Source organism: Tupaia chinensis, unplaced genomic scaffold (assembly GCF_000334495.1).
Source record: "Tupaia chinensis unplaced genomic scaffold, TupChi_1.0 Scaffold000552_1, whole genome shotgun sequence".
NCBI lineage: Eukaryota > Metazoa > Chordata > Mammalia > Scandentia > Tupaiidae > Tupaia > Tupaia belangeri.
In genome coordinates, this window is record NW_006160064.1 from 112,038 (window position 1) to 137,956 (window position 25,919).

Here is a 25,919-nt window from a genome sequence, read left to right on the forward strand (position 1 = left end):
AAGTTACAGGCCTCACAGGAAGTGTCCATGTTTATACACAGCCTTCTGCACAGAGAACTTGAGGCAGGGCTTTATTTCAACCCTAGCCCCAGTACCAGCTCCCCAACTCTGAGCCTATTCTTGTTCATTTAGCAAGAAAGGTAGGATGCTTTCTCCTTTTTTTACACTAATTCTTTCTTTTTTTGTGTTTGTTCCCCCTTACACTGTTATTTCTTGCTCAACCTCCACCTCCCAGAAAGACTAGAGAGATCTAGAATTATAGTTTTCAAACATCTTAGCATTTAAGGCTCTGAGGAATCTTCACCCTCCACTGAACCACCAATAAAAAGGAAGAAACTGCTTTTAGTAAATGTAAATAAAAACTTCTATGCAGACCACATTACTAACCCCAACAGAAGAGAGACTTTGACAAAGAAGCAATTTACAAAGGGAAGAAAACTAATTCTGAGGTGCAGAACCATTCTCCAATGAGTTATTCAAAAGTGAACACATCACCAAATGCACATCACCAAAAATCACAGAAAAGCCTCAAGTATGAAAAAAAAAACAGAAAAAATACATCTTCATTAAAAGAACACAGTAACTCTCCTGCATCTCTATAAAAAGGAGTTACCAAAATGTGAGAAAAGTAATTCAAAACATTCATGGTGACAAAATTCTATGATATGGAAGAGAAAAGAGACAACAAACTCCAGGAGATGAGGAAGTCCTTCTATGCTTTGAAAGAATAAACAACACAAAAAAGAATCAACTGATAATAATCTATCTCTGTGTCCCACAAATGTTTTAACTCTATTTTTCTGCTTAATATCTTTCCTCACCCTGTGTATATAGTATCCATAAGTGGACTGATGTGGAATGTATTCATGTTGGAAAATTAACTTTACAAGCTAAGTGATGCATAGTGATTGACTGTACAAAAGAAATTAAAATTAAATAAAATATATTATTTTAAAAGGAACACCTTAAAAATAAAAATAAATCAATGGAACTGTTAGAGATGAACACTTTTATACAGAAAGTCAATACCTCTCTAAAAAGTATTAAAAGTCAATTAGATTCATGCAGAAGATAGAATCTTTGATGTACAAGACAAAACCTACAACCTAGAATAAAACCACAAAAAAGATAGAGAAAATAACACAAAATAAAATAAAAATAATATATGAAAAATACTAGATTCCATTAAACATTCAAGCATCCAAATAAGTGGTGTCTTGGGATTGAAGAAACTAATAAGGGTATTGAAAATCTATTCCATAAAATCTGGAAGAAAAATTACAAAGTATAGAAAAGCGCTTAAACATCCAGACCCAAAAAACACAAAGGACACCAAACAAAATCAACCCAAGATTATCCTCTTCAAGACACATCATAGACAGACTGGTCAAAACCACAGATAAAGGGACCAGCAGTTGGCATAATGGCTTGACTCCCAGGTAGTCGCTGGACTCTCACGTAGTCAACTGCAGTTCGAGTCCCGGACCCGGTGGCTTAAACTCATGCCAGGTGCGTGTGCGTGCATGCCCAAGATCCGAGAGGAAAATGGAGGAGAAGGGATTGTGGCGTGGCCATCCACCCTGGGGGGGTGATTTCTTTCTTTCTGTCTCTCTGTCTCTCTCTGTCTGTCTGGCAATCGCACGCTCCCTATAGCAAAAACCTCTCTCAAAAACAACAACAACAACAACAACAAAAAAACAAAAAAAAACCCAAAAACACAGATAAAGACAAGATACTAAAATTGGCAAGAAAGAAATGACAATGTCTTAAAAAGGTTAATCCTACCAGGCTAACATCGGAAGTGTAAATGTAAAAAAATGTAAGCAAGGAAAGACTGTGAAAGTATATTCAAAGTGGTAAGAAAGAAACAATTTCAACAAAGATTATTATAACCAGCAAGATTATCCGTCATGTGGGCAGTAAAGATAAAAATTTTCTTAGGCAAACAAACCTGAAAAAATTTATCAACAACAGACCAGCTCTTCAAGAGCATTAATTGCTATGAACTTCAAATTCAAATTATCAAATTGTATCCAACAATATATTAAAAAGATTATACATGATGACCAGGTAGGCTTTATACCAGGGATGCCAGGGTGGCTCAACATATGCAAAACCATAAATGTAATACATTATATTAACAGAAAGGGGTAGGCAAAGATTTCTTAAATAGGACCCACAAAGCACAGCCAGCAATCCAAAATTAGACACGTAGGACTACTTTAGATTAATACATTTCTGAATGGCAAAAGATACAGTAATTAGTGTGAATTGAAAACTCTTGTAAAGGGAGAATATTTTTGTAAACTATGCTTCAGATAAGGGGCTGACAACCAGAATACCCACGGAACTCAAGTGACTTACCCCTCACCACCCCCCCAATAAAAAAGATGAGCCCAATTAAAACATGAGAAAATGAGCTGAAAAAAACAACTCTCTAAGAAAGAGATATAAACAGCCAAAAGTTATATAAACCATGCTCAACATCCCTCATCATAAGGAAGATTCTGAAGAAAACCACAATAAAATACCACTGAATCCTAGTGAGAATGATGAAGATTTAAAAAAAAATGTGTTGATAGGTTTGTGGTAAAAGGGGAATGCTCCTACACTGCTGGTGGGAATGTAAATTGGTCCAACAACTGTGGAGAACAATATAAAGATTCCTCAAATGTACAAATAGAACTACCATATGACCAAGCAATCTCACTCTTAGATATCTACCCAAAGAACAGGAGAAGTTCAGTCATAAAACTTTGCACATTTATGTTTATTGTGGCATTATTCACAATTGCTAAGACATGGAACCAATTCAAATGTCCATTAACAGAAGAATGGATTGAAAAAACTGTGGCACATATACTCAATGGAATATTACTCAGTCATAAAAAACAAGACCCTGGCTTTTGGTAGAAAGTGGACAAATAAAGATTTACTGCTGAATAAAACAAGCCAGACTATGAAGGAGAGACATTGTATGTCTCTACTTAATATATACAGACTGTACACACTCTATGGATGAAAATAAAAATAGAGAATATAGAAGCATGAGAAATGATTATGGATACTAGAATCAGTGTGGAAAGAGGGTGGGAGAAGGAGGAGAATGTGAGGAAAGAAATTAAGTAGAAAAATAGAGAGGCAAGACATCTGTTGATGATAACGTGTGTAATATCCCTAGCTGGATTAATGTGAAATGTATTCATGCTAGAATATTCACTTTACAAGCTAAGTGATGTATAGTGATTAAATGTATAAAAAATTAAAATTTAAAAAATATTTTAAATTAATAAAATGATTCATTAATGAAAAAGAGTGGCAAATCTTTTTTTTAATATCTGGAAAGTAACTTGGTCTTCATATCTGCTTTTATTTTGAGTGTGTTACAATATCACTTACAGGTAACATCTGAATATCTCCTCTGTATACTCATGAAAGAATAAGTGTGTAAAAGATAAATGATGTCTTAGTATTATAACATAGCTCTGACCTTGAATACCCTTAAACAGCTCTTGATGGGCTCCAGACCATACTTTGAGAACTCCTTCTGTAATTTAATTTTCTTATCATATAAATAAGAATGCTAGATATCTTGGGGTGAGCAGGTGACATATTGGTTAAGATGCTAGATTCCCACATGGTCAACCATTATTGGAGTCCTGAACTGGCAGCCTTAAACTCACACTGGGCATGTGCCCCAAATCCTGAGAGGAAAATTAGGGAGAAAGTATTGTGGTGTAACCATCACCCCAGGTGATGACTTCTCACTTTCTGTCTCTCTTTCTCTCTCTCCCTCTCTAGAAAGAGCATGTACCCTATAGCAAAAATATCTCAAAAAATAAATAAAATAAAAATTCTACATCTCAGAAAAAGAGAACTCCAAAATTACCCAACCTGTTAATAGTAGAACGCAGATCTTAGATGGTTTGCCTAATTTCTTTTGGATTAGGTTCTTAACTGAAACCTGGAAAATATACCCTAGTGGCCTTTTCAGTTCTTTCTAGTTGCAAAGGTGTCAAAATACATTATCAACAGCATTTTTTAAACACAATATGGAAGTCAATAAATTTGATATATGTGATGCAACAGGCATAGTATGCTAAGTTTAATTTTCATATTTGAATTAGGATCTAAGTAATAACTATATAAGTAATAACAAGATATAATAACAATCTTGTTCATGGTATACCAAAGCCCCTAGATGGAATTACTGTTATATATTTGTTTAGTCAATAAGTGAGAGAACAAGTACAACACCCAATCCATGCAAGCTGTTAATGACAAACTTCACAGTAAATATCATTAATATAGAAAGTAGATTAACTACAATATAACTGTTTTTATATATCCTGTGTCTGAAATACAATTCTATCATATATTCAGAAAAATTTTCTCAAGTACTTGCTAAAAGGATGATGAGTACATTTGAGACTCCAAATAAAAAATTTATATGAATATTTTTAAATAAGACAGATTTATTCTGAAATATAGGCATTTTTCATTCTGTAACCAGACCTTATTTTTGTTGGTTTTTAAGAAATCAAGGGATCTTCTTGACCTGGTAGAAATAATTCCCTTTGTAGCCTACCAGGTAGTTCAAATTCTCTTTACATGGATCATTGTTCCTTGAAACAATGAAGTGACCAGAAAAACTGATCTAGTGGAGGAAATTCTTCCTAAGAAATCAATCCTTTCAATAATTTAATAACATAATGGTAATTCTTTTTTAAATTTTTTTAATACTTTTAATCACATTTTTTAGCTTACAAAGTGAATATTTCAATATGTGAACATTTCTCCCCAGTCCAGTTGATCAAAATATCTTCAACCGATAACACCACACCTCCCAATCCTGTCAATGCTCTGCCTCCATATCTCTTTTCCAGATCTCCTTCCTTAGGCTCCACTCCTCCACACACATTATGTCTGGTATTCACACCCATCTCTTGTGTTTGTAAATAAATTTAAAACTGAAGTGAAGCAAAGCAATAATTTTTCATGTCAAGGGCTGCTTTGTCCCAGGTTTCCCTTTGAGCACATTTTTCCCAGGTCTCACCGAACTGCAAATGGCCCTCAGGAAGTTGAAAACTGCCAGTTCCATTTAACCCTTTCCTCTTCCCAAAGAGGACATAATGGAGATGCCTCCATCTGTTCACCACTACTCCTACCCCAACTCTGGGCCATGAGCCCCATACCTCTACAATGTTGGTCATAGTGCTGCATGCGTATTCTCTAGGAATATTTACGACATTATTAAAATTCTCTTCTTTAAAACTATAGTTTCTTTTTTTTTTCTTTTTTCTTTTTTTTTTGGGGAGGTTTTTGCGATAGTGTGCATGTGCTCGCCAGACAGACAGAGATAGCCAGAGAGACAGAAAATGAGAAATCACCCCCCAGGGGGGATGGTCACGCTGCAATCCCTTCTCCTCTATTTTCCTCTTGGGATCTTGGGCACACACACCTATGCACCTGGCGTGAGTTTAAGCCACCAGGTCCGGGACTCGAACTGCGGTCAACTACGTGGGAGTCCAGCGACAGAGCCATTACGCTAACTGCTGGTCCCAAAACTATGGTTTCTTAAAAGGTCTTGAAATATTCTGTATTTATGCACATTTAACTGTGAGATCCTTAGGACTAAATAACTAAATAGGCAAATATTTTAAATAAATCATTTTATTGAACATAAATAATATATCCTTTCTTTAAATAATTCAATCAAAATAGAGAGAAATAAGCAGCATACATGGAATCCTGAACCTCTTGATGTGTTTGGTGGTGGGTTAAAGTCCTTGGTGAGCTCTAAACTTCACAAATATTCTCAAACTGAAACCTCTTTATTGGTACTGTCAGCAGTAAATGTTGACGCTGAGACCAAAGGTTTTTTGATTAACTTACTGGCTACTGCAACCAGAAAACACAGATAGGTCCTATTTATAAAGACAAGTACTCTCAGGAAGAACTGCTGCTTCTAAACCTCTAGAGAGACAATCGCACTTACTCTGAACTAAAACTGTTGTTCCCAGGATGGAGAAAATGGTGATGATAATCTTGATTATGTTTTCTCTTGGAATCAACTACCGGCCATGCACAGGTAAGACACAACAACAGGGTCACCTGCTCTTAATAACTGAAGCCACCTTGTGTGAAGCCTCACTGAGGCTCCATGTACTTGTGTTTTCAGGGTTTCCACGGTATGCGGATCCCCTTGTGGATGAAGCTTTCAATGCCTCTGTCAAAGAAGCAAATGCCAGATTACAACATCCATTTATCTTTCGACCATACAGAAGTTCACTGATAGATGTAAGTGTCCAAGGGTGTCTTCTCAACTCTTCTTCATACTGCTATCTTTTGTCAGTTTGTTGGATACACTTTAAACATTTTTCCAATTTAGAATATATTAGCTAGTCAATATCTTTGTTTTCAAAAATTCATCCTCATTAATTTATGTCTATATTTTAAATTTTATTTTATAAATTTAATCCCTATATATCACTGTGTGTATTTTTAATCAATTTATTTTTCTTCACAAATGTGTTTTGCAGTAGAAAATATCATCAATAATTCAGTACACATTTCCAGAATAACCAGTGGAGTGGGTTTTGAATATTCAGACTGTAATATAATGTTAAATGTTGAAGGTGGTGAATACGTTAATATTGATGTGTTAATTATAGTCTGTATACTTGCTTTTAAAAATTATTCTATATCCTGCAAAAATGTGTAATGATTGAAAGTGTCATAAATTACTATAAATATGTTAAAGAGTTGGATGGCTAGTCATCTCTTACATACTGTTTTCTGATAGAGAAAGAATATTATTTTTTCTCATGAGGTTCTCAAAGCTACTTCTAGTGACTGATTTTTCCTGCTGAATTCTTCCCTCTGATCTTGTCTTCTGTTTTCCGTGTCCAGTTTTTGTATCATAAGTCCTCGTAGTTCTTCCTGAAGTGTTTTAGAGAGAACTACTGGTTTATTGAAAATGAGCCTCCTTTCATATTCAGCAGTTCTTCTCCTAATACTTACAGAAAACCAATTCTGGTTTTTGAGCCAATGACCTCTACCTTCCTCTGTCAATTTGGCACAATTCTGTTTGTTGTTAGCCTTGGAAACCAGGAAAAGAAGAATTTTCTTGGGCTTACATGACTGTATATGTGATAGGCAAGGCAAATGTAGAGCTGTCTTTCAAGGAAAATGAGAAACAGAGGAAATAAGTCACACCCCTCCTTCTCCCTGTTATCCACCTGACTAAATTGCTCGTTGTCATCTTGTGGATTCCCATTAGGGAGTCATTTGGAGGTAGGAATAGACATACTTTCAAGTACATTTAGGTTATGGTGAGCATTATAGGAGGTTCTGTGAAGTTATATACATTAGGAATGAAAAGGCTGGGCAGATGATTGCATAAAATTGACAATGGAGACATGGCCAGGAGTACAGGAAGCAGCCCCTTTCTTGCAGAGGCCATGTAGCTGTGGTTTCTTTGGCCTGTTTGCTCCCTCTTATTCTTCCTGGATGCCTCTTTATACCTTCCTCTGTCTACTACTCTGAAGAGCACACAAGTCATGATTTTCTAGCTCAAGTCCCCAAATACAACATATTCATCTTGATTTCTTCAGAAACAGGGTAGATTTCTCTTTTCCAAGTTCTGAAAAAATTAATTGAATCATCCTAGTTGTCTTTTCCTTAATCATTGATTATAAAGCCTATAAGCTCTGCTCTACTTAGTTACCCCTTAGAAGACCAGACTAGAAGCAGAGCGAGACTGCTTGCACTTGGACATTGTGTTATGGAGACATCATGAGATACATGTGGTCAGCTGCGAAGCAAAAGTTTGAAGTACTCTAGAAGAGGGTTATATCAGGATAAGGAAGCCCCTTCCTTGAAAACAGCTTGTATTGACGTCCATATTTCCATTAATATTTAATAAAATCTACTTATGGTGTTGCAGAATCCATGTCCTCTTGCCAGTCTTGCAGATGAACATTTTAAATTTACTTGGAATAGATCAATTGCTCACTACAGAAGAAAGTTAGTAATTAATTAAATAAAGTCAAGAGAACTAACTACTCATGCTGTGGGTATCTGATCTACGCAGTGGAGCTCACATGTGGTGTATCTCACAAGGTCACATAAAGTATGTGTGTCATCTTGGTGTGGTACCCGGTCCTGAACCCCACTACGCATACACCTAAAATATGATGTGTGTAACCCTTATTACTACTAAATAAAATATACCACTTTGTCTTATGTACACTACAGTTCTACCAACAAGTCTGCTAATTCTTGCTTTTCCTTGCCCATTCCTTTTATTTATTTATTTTTTATTTATTTTAAACATTCAGTCACTATCACTTCTCTTGTAATGTGAATTTTTTCAAAATTAATACACTTCACACCAGGTGAGTTGATGATACTATACACATTATCATAAACAGATAATAAACCATTTATGTCCCATAGGCTATTCCTTTATTTTTTGAGTGAAAGTAAAATTTTATTTTGCTGAAAACAAGTTTATTTCAGTATGCATTTTCCATGAACTTTTTAAAGACACCTCTTACTTAGAGATTGAAGTTGTTGGGTGAGTCATGATCCAATCTGACCATGTCCTCTAGTAAGAGGAAATGAAGACACAGACATGTACAGAGATAATACATGTAAAGACATGGAAAGGTGGTGAATGTCTGACAGTGCAGCATGCTGTGCTAATACTTAATATTTTTAATATATATTTAATTTTATTTTAATTTATTTTATACCTTCAATCATTATACATCACTTAGCTTGTAAAGTGAATTTTCACAACATGAATGCACTTCACAGCAGTCCAGTTGAGGATCCTATACACATGATAATCAACAGATATTAATCCATTTCTGTGTCCCATAAAAGCCTATTTTTTCTCCTTAATTTCTTTCCTCACACTATGCCCCTTCTCCCACTCTCTTCTCACACTCTATCCAGTACCCATAACTATTTTCTAGGCTACCGTATGATCTAATCTTTCAGTTTCCACAATAGAGTGAAGACAGCAATATATATTAAGTGGAGACATGCAATGTTTCTCTTCATAGTCTGGCTTGCTTCATTCAGCAGTAAATCTTCCATACTGTCTATTTTCTATTAAAAGTCAGGGTCTTCTTGTCTTTTATGGCTGAGTATCATTCCATAGAGTATATGTGCCACACTTTTTCAATCCGTTCATCATGAACATCTGGTTTGGTCCCATGTCTTAGCAGTTTTTAATAATGCTGCTAAAAACATAGATGTGCAAGGACTTTTCTGAGTGTTATCCTGTATTTGGGCAGATACCCAGAAGTGGAACTGCTGGATCATATGGTAGTTACATATGTAGATATTTAAAGAACCCTCATATTGTTCTCCAGAGTGGCTGAACCAATTAACCTTCCCACCAATAGTGTAGAAGAGTCTGCCCTTTACCACAGTCCTGCCAGCACTTACCATTTTTTAAATGTTTGAATTGTAGTCATTCTGGCAAAGATTAAAAATACAAAAGAAATATAAAGTTTGGCGGGGTTGTAGTGAAAGGGGAGCTCTCCTACACTGCTGGTGGGAATTTAAATTGGTCCAGCTACTGTAGAGAATAATATGGAGATTCCTCAAAATATAAAAATAAAATGACCATATGATCAAGCAATCCCACTCTTGGGTATCTACCCAAAGAACAGGGAAATGCTCAGTCAGAAAAGTGCTTGCACATCAATGTTTATTGCAACATTATTCACAATTGCCAAGACATGGAACCAATCCATATGTCCATGAACAGAGGAATGGATTGAAAATGTTGGTTCATATACTCCATGGGATATTATTTAGCTGAAAAAAAGATTATGGTATTTGATAGAAAGTGGCTAAATATGATTTATTGCTGAATGAAACAAATCAGGCTACAAAAGAAATTTACTGAATTTCTCCACTTAATACAAGGCATAAAAGCAATGAAAATAGTTACAGATGCTAGAGATAGTGTGTAAGAATGGTGAGAACATTGTGGAACACAAAAATGGTTTATTACCTATTGATGATAATATGTTATAGTATTTTCAACCAGAATAGTCTAAGATACATTTCATATTGGGTAAATTCTCTTTAGAAGCCAAATGATGTATAGAGATCAAATGTTTAGAAAAGAATAAAAATAATAAAAAATAAAATAAATATTACTCATTCTTACTGGGGTTAGGTGATATCTCATTGTGATTTTCATCAAAATCTCCCTTAGAATGAGGGATGTTGAAATTTTTTTTTTTTTGTATTATGTTTGGCTATTTTGTGTAATACTTAATGAGTTGTCTGTTCAGCTCATTTTCCTCTGTTTTGATTGAATTGATCATTTTTTGGGGGTAAGCCACTTGAGTTCTTTGAGTATTCTGGTTATCAGTCCCTTATGTGATGCATAGTTTACAAAAATATTCTACCATTCTGAGGGGTGCTGATTCACATTAATAACTGTATCTTTTGCTTTGAAGAAACTTCTCTTTCTTTTTGGAGAGGTTTTTGGTATAGGGAGTGTGTGCTCACCAGAAAGACAGAGAGAGACAGAGAGACAGAAAGTGAGAAATCACCCCTGAGGGATGGCCACACCACAATCCCTTCTCCTCTATTTTCCTCTTGGGATCTTGGGCACACATGCACACATGCCCAGCGTAAATTTAAGCCACTGAGTCCAGGATTTGAACCACAGTCGACTAAATGGGAGCCCTGTGACATAGGCATTATGCCAACTGCTGGTCCCATGCAGAAACTTCTTAATCTGATGTAATCCCACTCGTCTATTTTTGGTATTATTGACTGCTTTGAGGGTTCTTTTTTAAGAAGTCTTTTCTACTCCAGTGTCTCCAGAATTTCCCCAGTGCTTTCCATCAGGTGTTTTATAGTTCAAGATTTTATGTTTAGGTCTTTGATCCACTTTAGTTTATTTTTGTCAAAGGTGAGAGATAGGGCTTCAGATTCATCTTTTTGCAGGTGGATATCCAGTTTTTCTAGAATCATTTCTAAAGAGGTTTTCATTTTACCACTGGATTGACTGGTATCCTTTGTCAAATATCAGTTGGCTGCATGCTTGGGGGTTTATTTCTGGGACCTCTATTCTGTTCCATTGATCCTCATATCTTTTTTGTGTCAATACCATGCTCTTTTGATTATCACAGCTTTGCAATGTATGTTTAGATCAAGAGGTGAGATCATTACTGATTGTTTACATTTATCGGCCAAGCTACATTCACTCTGCCTGCTTCTTGAAAATTTTATTTCTTCTTCCATTTGCAGGAGCATCCTCCTAATTCGATTTCTTCTGGTGATATTTCTTTCCTTTTGGAGTGTTTCACACTTTTATTTATGCTGTATGTGTTAGCCATGTCTTCTATAAATGCCTTATTGATAGTACAATTCTGTCCATACCAGCACATATAAGCTTTTCATTAGGAGCCCAAGACTTCAAGAGAGAGCTGAACAAATAGATCATTGACACTGAGGGTCCAGACATGTCACCACAAATGAAATACAAAGCAGTATGAAGGATCTGAAAAACAAATTGCCTTTACTAGTATTAGAAAAGAGAAATAATCAGAACTAAAACAATAAGGTAGGAAGGTAGAATAAGATTAGACAATAATAGGATGAAAAAGAATCCTCACTACTACAGAGAGAATATAATTTTGCAAAATTACCTTTCAAGAGACCAGAAGATGGCATAATAGTTACATCACTGGACTCTCACATGACTGAGATTTGAGTCCAGACCTGGCCTCTTGAAACACATGGTGGGGGTGTGTGCCTGCATGCTGAAAATCTCAAGAGGAGAAGATAAAAGAAGGATTGTGGCAATGCCATCCCTCCTGGGAGGTTATTTATCACTTTATTTCTCTCTGTCTCCCTGGAAAGTGCACACTCCCTATAGCAAATGTCTGTCTAAAAAAAGGAAAAGGAAAAAAAGACTTTCAAAAACAATTCAGAAATATGTGTTATGCACATTTATGAACATGTTAAACATTAATATTAGCATATATTTTAAACTTGGTCATATAGTTTCACTTCTAGGAATATGTCCAATGAAAATAAGTGGCTTACTCATGTGTATATATGTGCAGGTGTTCTGGACTAGAGTTCAGTAAACTTAATCAGAAGAATCAGGCCCTTTCATTTTATTCCTGATTTTTAAAAAATAAGCCTAGTAGTTCTTGACTCAGGCTGTATATCAGCATCATGTGGGAGCTTTAAATAGTCCTGATTCCAGAAAATATGACTCATTAATCAAATCTCAACCTCACTGCATTGAGAATGAAATATGGACATATTTCCATGGCTGTAAAACCATCAATTGACACTCATCTCCCAACATCATGGTGTGTGATTCTCCCCTTGTCATGTTGGCCCAGCAACAGGGATAGGACTTTTCCCTGTCTCAGGGATTGGTTCTGCCTTTTCCTCAAATAATGGGCTCCTTCCCATCCTTTAAGCCCAGTTTAAATTTCTCTTCAAAAGAAGGATTGTAGTGGCACTTTCTCTAAAGTAGCTACTTCCTCTCATTACCCCAATTACCATTTCATCATCATTGTTTTCATAACACCATAGTTATTTTCAATGGTGTTATTTCATTTTCTTTACCACATTTACTGGCTGGCAGCTCCTCTGGACTCTAAGATGCACAGCATCTCTTTCACTCTGCCTCTGGTGCTACATACACAATGAGCACTCAATAGATCTTTGTCTTCAGAAATTCCCAGTGTTTTTTTTTTTTTTATTAAGTTTGAGTGAGTCCTCAGTGTTACATGCTTGGCGAAATGAATATAAATTATATAAGCTTATTTATAGATAAGACTGATGAAGAAGAAACCTGGGGGCTCTGAGCTGACCCTGGTTTGGGCAGTGTTGTCTGGGCGGCACTGCAGAGACCTCCAGCCAGGATGGCTCACCACCCCCAGGCCACTCCCCTCTCACCTCCGAGTTCCCTCACTTTACAGGCCTCTCGGTTCTGATATCATGGGGTGAGGTGAGAGCAGGCCCAGGGAGGGTGATTACTGCTGAGGAGCTGCAGTCACTATCAAGATGATAGAGGTTCTGACAACTGACTCTCAGAAACTGCTATAACAGCTGAAGACCCTGTTGGAACAGGAGTCTAGATGTCAGCCAAAGGTCTGTGGCTTGAGACTAATTGAGTCTGCACACAATAATGGCTTCAGAATGACTGCAAGGCTAAGGGACTTTGAAGTAAAAGATCTCCTTAGTTTAACTCAGTTTTTTGGCTTTGACACGGAGACATTTTCTATAGCTGTGAATTTACTGGACAGATTTCTGTCTAAAATGAAGGTACAACCCAAGCACCTTGGTTGTGTTGGACTGAGTTGCTTCTGTTTGGCCTTAAAATCAGTAGAAGGTGAGAGGAATGTCCCACTGGCAACTGACTTGATTCAAATTAGTCAATATAGGTTTACGGTTTCAGATTTGATGAGAATGGAGAAGATTGTATTGGATAAGGTGTATTGGAAAGTCAATGCTACTACTGCCTTTCAGTTTCTGCAACTATATTATTCACTCCTTCAAGAGAACTTGCCATTTGAAAGGAGAAATAGCTTTAATTTTGAAAGACTAGAAGCTCAACTTAAGGCATGTCACTGTAGGATCATGTTTTCTAGAGCAAAGCCTTCTGTGTTGGCATTGTCTATTATTGCATTGGAAATCCAAGCACAAAAGTGTGTAGAGTTAACAGAAGGAATAGGATGTCTTCAAAAACATTCCAAGATAAATGGCACAGATTTGACCTTCTGGCAAGAACTTGTATCCAAGTGTTTAACTGAATATTCATCAAACAAGTGTTCCAAATCAAATGTTCAGAAGCTGAAATGGATAGTTTCTGGGTGTACAGCATGGCAACTGAAGCATAGTTACTACAAAATAACTCACCTTCCAACAATTCCTGAAATGATTTCTTAAGTCTGTAAATTTTGTTCATGTTATTCTCCATAAAGAGAAAATTTTCCAATGCTATAATTTTCTTTCACAATTGAAGGATTAAAATATTATCTTCAAAATAAACAAAATGGACTTGTAATAGCAATGGGGAAAATGACTTCACTTATCTGGTGGGCCAATATCTGAAGGCATTTACTAGGGGTTGTTGGAAAAGTCATGACATTTGCATAGAACAAAAACATCATGACTTTTCTGACAACCCAACATATGTAAGGTACAGCAACACCCTGAGTAGGATTCACCAATCTCTGATAAGTATGTTAATCATTTCAATAAATTATCAGCTTAGAAAACAGCATTCTCAATAGTCTGAATATTAAAATATCTCTAAAATAATATATGTTTATTGTATATCATCTTGCTATATAGCGACCCAAATTTGGGCTCATTTAAAGTTACATAAGCCTGAATAGGATAAAAGGACCAAAAGATGGAACTAATTTGAGACTTAGAAACAAAATGAATAGGAATCTGGATATTGTACAGAAAGCAAAAATAAGATGTCAGGTGGTCTCTACATTGAGTGTTTGGAAACTGTTAGGACCTATCTGGAAACTGAGACACCAGCACTGTGGTTACATATTGTTACTGCAACAATTGGACTGCTGGAAAGTTTGTATCTGCATTTAAAAACTTGAATCTGGTCACTACTTATATAATATATATTCTTGTGACTTAAAAAAAGAAGAAACCTGGGACTGGATAATACTCTCAGAGCTATATTTGTTGCTTAATGACTTATTTCAGGAATTATTAAGAAATTAAGGAGCATTGTTTTAGGAAATAAAACTTTATATATAGTTTATTTTTATTATTTTTGATAGTTACATTGTACAAAATTTTTATGAACACAAGATTGAAAATACTGAATCTTTGTTCCTAGGAAAAATAGAGGGTTAAGTTCTTGCAAGTCTTGTGTCACAATCTTCTTGTAAATTCATCAAGTAAACTTAGTTTTTGAGATCCTCTTAAAGATTCAAAATTTAATGTATTTTGTTGATTCATTAATGATTCGTTAACATTGAACTCAAAACCACAATGAGATACCACCTAACCACAGCAAGAATGACTAAGGTTTTCTTCTTTTTTGTTTTGTTTTGTTTTTTAAGTGATAAGTGCTAGCATGGTTCTGAGGAAAGGGGAACTCTCATAAACTGCTGGTGGGAATGTAAATTGATCCAGCTACTATGAAGAACAATATTGAAATTATTCAAAGATCTACAAATAGAACTACCATATGATCTAGGAATCACATTCCTAAGTATTTACACAAATGATAGGAGAACCTCAGTGGAAAAGTGCTTGCACATCCATGTTAATTGTGGCATTATTCACAATTGCTAAGACATGGAGTCAACCTACATGTTCATGAATGGATTGAAAAATGTGGCACATGTACTCTATGGAATACTACTCAGCCATAAAAAACAAACAAACAAACAAAAAGCAAGACTCTAGCTTTTGATAGAAAGTGGATGAATATGAAAGGTTTACTGCTAAGTGAAGAAAGCCAGGCTATGAAGGAAAGACATTGTTTATTCTTACTTATATATTGATTGTTTGTGTTCTATGTTCAAACTTAAAAATTACAAGATGTGAAAATTGGTTATGGATACTGCATACAGTGTAGGAAGAGGGTGGGAGAAGGGGGTAGAGTGTGATGAAAGATATTAGGAAGAAAAATAGAGAGACGAGACATGTATGGGACACAGTAATGGGTTATTATTTGTTGATAACATGTATAGTATCCTCGACTGGTGTAAAGTGTATTCATTTTGTGAAAATTCACTTTACAAGCTAAATGTACAGTGATTGAATGTATAAAAGAAATTAAAACAAAATGAAATCTATCTTAAAAAATTCAATCAGGGAAAGGGTACCACAAATCATGCCTAAACGAAGATGCTCTAATACACATATTTTCTTTATAAGACACATTGTGCCTTCTTGAGCTTTGGAACACACAAGATAGCTCTTTAGGGGAGAGAGAGAACCACTGGGGGGATGACCATGCCACAATCCCTCTCCTCTATTCTCCTCTCAGTACTTTGGGAATATATGAATGCATGTCCAGCATTTTTTTTTATGTCATCAGATCTTGGCATCAAATCACACAGCTGGCATATAGTATTCAGTCATCTTAACTACCATGCTACTGGTTAGCCCTGAAATTACTACCAAAAAGCATAAAAATGCAAAAAGCCATTGCACTCAGCAGACCATAGGAAGCACACTAGTTTGTAATCTGAAAGCTAAAAGAAGGCAGAGCATTGCCTGTTTGACTTCATCTGGGAACATTATGTCAGACAACTGACAGTTTTCACTACTCTGCACATGTCCATGACTTCAAAACCAGAGTAAAGATAAATTTGGAGATTCCAAATGAATGTTAGTGAGGAGGCAAATTCAAAATATCCGTGAATAATGAATATCACAGTTGCAAGTAATACTTAAAGGCTGTCATCTCAAGATAAAAGGAAGTTTATTGAGAAAGAGTGCCTGGGGTCTGCAGCCAGAGATGCTTCAGCCCACTCTCCAGAAAAGAGGAGGGTCTTTAATAAGGAAACGAATTATGCTATTTTGGGAGGTTGTATGTCACATTTTGCAGGTACCAAATTTTTTTTTGGTTTTGTTTTATTTGGGCTGCTAGATGTTACACTTATTTTAAATTCCTGAGTAACAGTTTTGGGTCAGGGTACTTTTACAATGATGATCCATCATTAATCAACTATTAGAAGCAATAATCACCTTGGTGTTACCACATCTACATTCCAATTTCATATTTTGCCATAAATATGTATGACTGGTCAATCACTTTTCATCTCTGGCCCTTAGGATGAAGACATGGCAACAAGTGATTGTTAAGATAATTTACCTTTCATTGTGATGATTTTATCAGTTTCTTTTTTCACATTGGGGATCCATAATCATTTCTAGCACAATGAACTTAAGAAACACACCTTTTGTAGGACTAGTAGATGGCATAATGGTTACACCATCTGGACTTGTTGGACTCTCAAGTAGTCAACCGTGGTTCTAGTCCTGGACCTGATGGTTTAAAATTCACACTGCATGCATGTACGTGTGCATTTGTGCCCAGAATCTTGAGAGGAAAGTGGAGAAGGAACTCTAGTATGACCATCCAACTGGGGGAGGGGTGATTTCTCATTTTCTGCCTTCTGTCTCTCTGGTGAGTGCATGTGCCCTATAGCAAAAACCTCTATCTAAAAAAAGAAACAAACAAACACATATATTGCAAACTGACACTTTGTTTCTGCGAAGGTTTCTGTCCCAGAAGATAACTCTCTAAAGCTGATTTTTGTGTTCGGAATGCAAAAAACTGTATGCCGGAAAGATTCTGAAGCAGATCCTTTTACATGTGAATTCCATGGCAGAGGATTCCAGGTGAGTATAACAGAAATAAAATGAATCTCATAAACTAACCCAAAGAAGACTCTCACTTCTTCCAAGGCCTGGAGCTGATTCAGAATCTCATGAAGAGCTCAGCGACTGCCTGCCTGGTTTCTGGCCACATCACTGTGTCAATGTATTCTTTGGAGGGGACAGTGTAGTTTAGTGGTGGAGGCCTTGAGCTGGGGAACCTGTGATCCTGGCAAATTATTTAACCTCTGGTGCTTCCATTTCATACTCTTTAAAATGGGGCTGAATTTGTATAGAGCAAAGTGAGTGTAAATAGACCAATGACAAAGAAAAATAACAGACACATTTCCAATTCTATGACATACAGTATCTCCAACTGGACTGGTGTGAAATGGATACATGTTGGAAAGTTCACTTTACAAGATAAGTGATGTATAGTAACCGGATATAGAAAAGATATTAAAATGAATTAACTTTTAAAATAAAATAAATAAATAAATGGAAGTTATGACTGTGTTCCTGGCATGCAGCATTATTGTTGTCCTTCACTTGTTCCTGTTGGTGATTGATTCTAGGATCCCTTTAGAGATAGCAAAAATGTCTCTGTGTGTATATTCCTTTTTCCTGCATCATTTTGCCAAGCCATACATGATTGCCTGATTTATTGGGTAGAGACTAATCCTTTGTGCAAGTAATTACATGTATTTCATTCTTTTGCCTTTTCCAGGATAGAGCCCACTGTGCGAGCAATACGAAGGTGTATGAAAAGAGAGTGACGTATCTGAATATTGACTGCCACTTAATTCCTCTAACATCATCCGATTTTTCCTCACCTTGAGGTATGACAAGGGGTTCTGCTTCACTCAGACGGTATCTCCTGGGGGCTATGTGTAGCACAGTAGTTTGATGGTATAGCTAATTATCACACAGGCAAGGAAAACAAAACTGGTGGCACAGCTAGAATCTCTCTTTACATCTACAAGCTTGTTGTCCATAGCACTTACTTGCTCCAGTCTTTCCCCCTGATTCCATTCTGTCTCTCTTTAGATTTGGGACATGATATTAAAGTAATAGTTAACAAATCTTTAAAATTATTGAGTATGTATCTCCCTGATACTGTGGTTTAGTGAACAAAGGGCATTTTTATTGGACCAGTGGTAACTGTTGTTAACTACTTTCCAGCTCTACAGTCTAAACTAGGCTATTTAACCTTCATGGTCCATGAATTATGCATCTGTTGCATGCCAGTAACAAAGGCCACCTTGAAAGTTTTGAAAGAATCAAGTGGATGTGGCTGTGAAAGATATTTAATGATCTTCTTTTCTTGGTGCTAGAGCCAAGGATCAGGTGTCTTCTTTTCTAGACTGTATTAAAATAGCTAGGAAGTCAGATATGTTCTACAGTAACACACTCACACACTTGTGGTCCAGTTAGCACAAGCACTAAGTATACCAAGTCACATGTACTTGGTCATTATTATTTTTTTGGAGTTTTTTTTTTAGGGTTTTTGTTAATTTTTCTACAGGATGCATGTGCTCACCAGAAAGACAGAGAGAGACAGAGAGATAGAAAGTGAGAAATCACCCCCAAGGGGGGAATGGCCATGCCCCAATCCCTTCTCATCCACTCTCCTTTTGGGATGCACACACACGTGCCTGATGTAAGTTTCAACCACCAGGTCCAGGACTCGAACCACAGTCAGCCACATGGGAGTTCAGTGACATAGCCAATACGCTAACTGCTGGTCCCTTGTTTAGTATTCTGTGGTTTATATAAGCAAGAAGACAGTGGGGAGCAGGATGAGCACAATCCTGGCACTTGTAGGCTTTATAGATTAACCCGGTGGTAGGGTGCTCTTTAAACAGGAATTTCCTGATGGCCAGGCATGCATTCAGGACCATATGGCATAAGAAATGACTCTCATGTGGGGTCAGTGAGAGCTTTCTGAAGTAACTTATGTTCAAAGCAACATAAAGAGAGTGAACAGAAGTTGGGTAACAGAATCAGATGAAGACAGATTGGAACTAGGTAAGAGTAAATATGGAGCCCCTGGAGATGGAGTGAGAGATGGTAGATAATGTTGATGGGGACTAAGATTTTATTGTCCTGAAAAGAAACTGCATCAGCGAGTTCCATCTCTTGGCCCCTGGCCAGCAAGGGGCATTGAGGCAGGGGCACCACTGCCCCCTGCCCCACTTCCAGGCTCCCAAGACCAGAACCCAACCCCCTAGACAGACTGTCCCTTGCTCTGCATGAGAGCTCCAGTTCCATCTCTAGACTCCTGGCCAGCAAGGTACATTGAGGCAGGGGCACTAATGCCCTCCACCCCACTTCCAGGCTCTCAAGACCAGAACCCAACCCCCTAGACAGACTGACCCTTGCTCTGCAGGAGAGCCCCAGTTCCATCTCTAGGACCCTGGTGAAATATACACAGGTCTAGAATCACAGTTCTGAAATTCCCTAGTATTGTAAGGTTCTCTGGAATCCTCCCCTGTACTGAACCACCTGTGAATGAGGAGATACTGCTCTTCAGACACCTGAATAGAGTACACTTCTTGAGACCACATTGCTAAAAACAACAGAATAGATATTTCCACACACAACAATTCATAACAAAAGGAAACACACTTGCTCCTAGTCGAAGAAACGTTCTCCTAAGAGGTATTCATAAATAAATACATCTTCCAATGGCTAGAAGTAGAAGAGCCTCAGGTCAGAATAAATCAGGAAATATGTCTCCATCAAAGGAACAGAGTAAATCCCCTACAACTCTTCTAAAAATTTAGGACGTTACCAAAATGTCAGAGAAAGAATTTAGAACATTCATAGTGAAAAAATTCTACGAGTTGGAACAGAAGAGAGACAATGAACTACAGAAGGTCAGGAAGTCCTTCCACAATATGAAAAAAGAAATGGACACTCTAAGAAAGAATCAGATGGAACTATTAAAGATGATGTCTGTAATATAGGAAATAAAAAACTCTCTTCAAAGTATTAAAAGTGGATTAAACCATGCTGAAGATTGAATCTCCAATGTAGAAGATAAAACCTCTGACCTAGAAAAAAAACACCAAAAATATAGAGAAAATAACCAAAAAACACAAGGGTAATATACAAGAAATACTAGATTCCATTAGACACTCAAACATCTGAATAATTGGCATCCCAGAAGGTGAAGAAACTAATCAGGGCATGGGAAATCTATTCCATGAAATCCTGGAAGAAAATTTACCAAGTCTAGAGAGACACACAAGCATCCAGATCCAAGAAATACAAAGGACTCAACCCAAAAAATAGAATCAACCCAAAAAATCTCCCCCAAGGCACATCTTAGCCAGACTCTCCAAGATCACAGATAAAGATATGATACTAAAACTGTCAAGAGAGAAACAACAAGTGACATACAAAGGTCATCTCATCAAGCTAACACTGGACCTTTCAATGGAAACAATGTAAGCAAGGAAAGAATGGGAAGATGTTTTGAAATTTTTAAGAGAGAAACAATTTCAAGCAAGATTACTATATCCTGCAAGATTATCCTTCATATGGGGAAAATTATTAATATTTTTTCAGACAAACAAAACCTGAAAGAATTTGACAACACCAGACCAGCTCTTCAAGAAACCATGAAGAGAGAACTGTTCCAGGAAAACTAAAGAATGAATAGCCAGAAATAAATAAATAAAAGGCAAGCAAAACAAAGGCCAACTGAAATATCAGGACAAGTCCAGAAATATCGATAATAACATTGAATATGAATGGATTAAATTCTCCTATCAAGAGACACAGACTGGCTGAATGAAAAAAACAGAAACCCTCTGTTGCCTAAAGGAAACATACCTCATGGATAAAGACATACATAGACTAACAGTGAAGGGTTGGAAAAAGTTTTAGATGCGAATGAGAACCAAAAAAGAGCTGGAGTCACAATTCTAATTTCTGACAAAAATAGGTTTTAAAACAAAAACTGTTCAAAGAGACAAAGAAGGACACTATATTGTAGTAAAAGGGTCAATCAATCAAGAAGATAATGCTTATAAATATCCATGCACACCTAACACAAGAGCACCCAACTACATGAAGGAAAGACTGTAAGATCTAAAATAAGAGATAGACTACAACACACTAATTGTTGGAGACCTCACCACTCCACTATCCCCTCTAGATAGATCATCTAGACAAAAAATAGGTAAAGAGATAAAGTAGCTAAATGATATCATAAATCAAATGGACTTAACAGATATCTATAGAATTTTTCATCCAAAAACCACAAGATATACTTTTTTCTCATTCCCATATGGAACTTTTTTGAAGATTGACCACATGATAGGATACAAGGCAAGCCTCTACAGATTCAAAGACACAGAAACTATATCCAGCATCTTCTCTGACCATGATGGAATTAGACTTGATTTTAATTTCAAGAGAAGCTCTCAAAAATACACAAACACATGGAAACTAAATAATCTACTTCTGAATGACTTCTCAACTATGGAAGAAATAAAGACTGAGATCAAAAGATTCATGGAAATCAATCACAACTAGGTCATGAGTTTCCATAATCTTTGTGGCACTGCTAAAGTAGTCATAAGAGGGAAGTTTATAGCAATTAGTGTACATAAAAAGAAGATGGAAAGAAGGCAAATGGGTCATCTAACAATGTGCCTCAGAGAATTGGAAAAGAAACAGCAAAAAAAAAAATCCAAAAACTCCAGTAGAAAGGAAATAATAAAGATACAAGCAAAAATAAATGAAATAGAAAATAAATGAACTGTACAGAAAATAAATGAAAGTAAAAACTGGTTCTTTGAAAATATAAAGAAAATCTATAGACCTCTAGTGAGACTTATTAAGAAGGAGAGAGAAAGGAAACAGGTAAATCAAATTTGCAATGAAGCAGGCAATATAACCACAGATGTAGTAGAAATACATAACATTATTAGAGGATACTATGAAAAACTATATGCCAAGAAATTAGAAAACCTGGATGAGGTGGACAAATTCCTGGATACATATAATCTACCAAGATTGAGCCAGGAAAATGTAGAAAGTCTGAATATACCCATAACAAGTCAGGAGATCTAATCGGTAATGAACAACCTCTCAACAAAGAAAAGACCTGGTCCCGATGGCTTCACCTATGAATTCTACAAAACTTTCAAAGATGAGTTAACCCTCATATTGCTCGAGTTATTTCTAAAGATCCAAAAGGGTGAAACTCTCCCTAATTCATTCTATGAGGCCACCATCAACCTTATCTTTAAACCAGATAAGGACAGGACAAGGAAGAATAACTATAGACCAATATCTCTGATGAATATAGATGTAAATATTCTCAACAGGATACTACCAAATTGTATCCAGACACTTCAAAAAAAAATTATACTTTACGATCAGGTAGCCTTTATTCCAGGAATGCAAGTTTGGTTGAACATATGCAAAACCATAAATGTAATAAACCATATTAACAGAAAGAAATATAAAAAACATATGATCTCATCAATTAATGCAGAAAAAGCATTTGATAAGAAACATCCCTTCATGATCAAGACTCTCAGTAAAATCGGCATAGAAGAGTCATTTCTCAAGACAATAAAAGCTATCTATGAAAAATCCACAGCAAACATCATCCAGAATGGGGAAAAGATGAAAGCTTTTCCTCTAAAAATGAGTACAAGACAAGGATGCCCACTTTCTCCACTCTTTTTCAATATACTACTGGAAGTTCTCGCCAATGCAGTAAGAAAACAGAATAAAATAAAAAGCATTTAAATAGGAAAAGAAGATGTGAAACTCTCTCTATTTGCAGATGACATGATGGTACACATAGAAGACCCAATGGTATCCATGAAAAATTTTCTGGAAGTAATCTAAAGTTTCAGGATACAAAATTAACATGCAGAAATCTATAGCATTTCTAAATATGAACAATAGGCATACTGAGATAGAACTTTAAAAAGTAATGCCATTTACCATAGCCACAAAAAGCTTAAGATACTTAGGAATAAATCTTACCAAAGAAGTTAAAGACTTCCTCAAGGAAAACCTGTATAAACTAAAAAAAAAAGAAATTAAAAATAACACAAAAAAGTATAAAGACATCCCATGTTCCTGGATTGGAAGAATTATTATAATCAAAATAGCAATCCTACCCAAATTAATCTACATATTTAATGCAATCTCAATCAAAGTACCAGATACATTCCTCACAGATCTAAAAAAAAAGAAAGAAAATTTGTCTGGAATCATAATAGACCTCATATTGCCAAAGCAATCCTGCACAAGAAGAGTGGAGTGGGTGGCATCTCACTCCCTGACCCAAAAATATACTACAAGGCTGTGGTAATCAAAACAGCATGGTACTCGCACAGAAACAGACATGTGGACCAGTGGAACAGAATAGAGTCCCCCAGAAATAGATCTCCAAACATACAGTCAACTGATTTTTGACAAGGGGTACCAGTCAATCCACTGGGAAAAGGAAAACCCCTTCAGCAAATGGTGCTGGAAAAAACTGGATTTCCACATGCAGAAAGATGAATCTGAACCCCTATCTCTCACCTTTTACAAAAATCAAGTCAAGGTGGATCAAATATCTAAACCTAAGTCCTCAAACTATAAAACTGCTCCTGGAAAAGACTGGAGAAACTCTGGGAGACATTGTGGTAGGCAAATACTTCTTAAATAAGACTACCAAGGCACAGTGGATAATCCCCAATATAGACAAGTGGGATTACATCAGACTAAGAAGTTTCTGCATGGCAAAAGACACAGTAATGGTGTGTATCCACAGCCCTCAGAATGGGAAAATATTTTTGTAAACTATGCTTCAGATCAGGGACTGATAATGAGACTACACAAGGAACTCAAGCAGCTGTTCAAAAAAAAAAGAATGATTAACCCTATTAAAAGATTGGAGAATGAGTTGAAAAAGCCACTCTCTAAGAATGACATACGAATAGCCAAAACGCTTATGAAAAAATGCTCAACATCACTCATTGTAAGGGAAATGTAGATCAAAACAAAGATATCACCTAATCCCAGCCAGGATGACTAAGTTAAAAAAATAAAAATAAATAAATAAATAAAAGACAAGTCCTGGTGGGTTGTAATGGCAGAGTCCCATGTGGCTGACTATTCCCACAGCTTGTCTGCATTTCACCTTAATTCCCAGGCCCCTTCTGATGAAATGCAGTACCTGTGACCATGCTCAGTATCTGCCTCTGGGTCCAGCTCCCATGTCTTCTTCAGGAACACCTTTTTCTGAGCTTTTCTGTACATGGCATTTCTGAGATTGCATTTACCATTCTGTATTCTAACTACTTCTGTTTTCTCCACTGTTTTGTCGTTTTTTTAAGACCAAGGTTGTATCTTATGAATTGTTATAACCCCCAATAAATTCTAAATGCATACATGGCCATTGAATGGATGAATATTCATTCCTATTTTCAGCTTTATATTCTTTGATGATAGCTACTGTGGTCAGCTTACTCCATTAGTTTGATTATTTCCTTCCTTTACATCACAACACCACAGGCTTCTTCTTAGACCAGCCTGAGCCCCTATGCATCACAACTAGATCTCCTTAAGAGTTCTCTGGCTCTTCCTTTTCTGAGAATTGAGATTCCCTTCTGAGGTTGTGTCTCTGTTTCCCAGATTGGATTGCTTCTTTCTGTAGCCATCATCCCTTTTCATCATTCAAGCAGTTGACTGATCTCCATAAATGTCCTACTTTCTGGTGAAATCTTGGATCTGTTTTTGAACAGTTTTCAGGAATCTTGGGTCCTGGGATTCCAGAGCAGTGACTGTGCTTATGGAGATCTAATCCTCCAATTTCTTCTCTCTTTTAACAGCAGAATATACTGAAAGAGAAGATCCAATGAAGAAAGATAATTTATGAATTGCGTAATCTTTCTTTTGATCAATTTCAGTCTGTAATAAATACCTTACTTTTCCTATAAGACTTTTATTTCACTGTACAAATAAAATATATATTAAAAATCAAAATGTATTTTAATTTAATTTATACATTCAATCATTCTACATCACTTAACTTGTAAAATAAGTTTTCCCAACATGAATACACTTAACAACAGTCCAGTTGAGGATACTATACATGTTATCATCAACTGATAATACTTCTTCTCTGTGTCCCATAAATGTCTTCCCTGTCTATTTTTCTCCTTAATGTCTTTTCTCAGACTCTGCCCATTATCTCACTCTTTCTCCAGTATCCATAACCATTTTCCATGTTTTTATATCCTTAAATCTTTCAGTTTATGCAATAGAGTGCAGTCAGTATATATTAAGTGGAGATGCACAATATCTCTCTTTCATAGCCTGGCTTGCTTCACTCAGCAGTAAATTTTCCATATTTTTCCACTTTCTATCTGAAGTCATGGTCTTGTTTATTTATTTATTTATTTATTTATTTATGACAGTAGTATTACACAGAGTATGTGTGTCACAATTTTTTAATCCATTCATCTGTTCATGGACATTTTGGTTGGTTCCATGTGTTAGCAGTTGTGAATAATACAATTAAT

General features: G+C 36.3%; 1 protein-coding gene and 1 pseudogene across 2 annotated transcripts; both read left to right on the forward strand.

Moving 5' to 3' along the window:
• Nucleotides 1–5,926: 5,926 nt before the first annotated feature.
• Nucleotides 5,927–25,375, forward strand: LOC102503016 (secreted phosphoprotein 24). 2 transcript variants are annotated; one of them, XM_006157666.2, is made up of 5 exons: nucleotides 5,927–6,091; nucleotides 6,182–6,300; nucleotides 17,275–17,397; nucleotides 18,101–18,212; nucleotides 25,227–25,375. In XM_006157666.2, exons 1-4 carry the CDS (start codon nucleotides 6,025–6,027, stop codon nucleotides 18,209–18,211), a joined length of 420 nt encoding a protein of 139 aa, XP_006157728.1. In that variant the 5' UTR covers nucleotides 5,927–6,024; the 3' UTR covers nucleotide 18,212; nucleotides 25,227–25,375. The 2 variants fall into 2 exon arrangements, with proteins under 2 accessions (XP_006157728.1, XP_006157729.1); XM_006157667.2 differs by having other exon boundaries at nucleotides 25,230–25,375.
• On the forward strand, nucleotides 11,904–14,907 carry LOC102502585 (cyclin-G1 pseudogene; annotated as a pseudogene).
• Nucleotides 25,376–25,919: the final 544 nt, after the last annotated feature.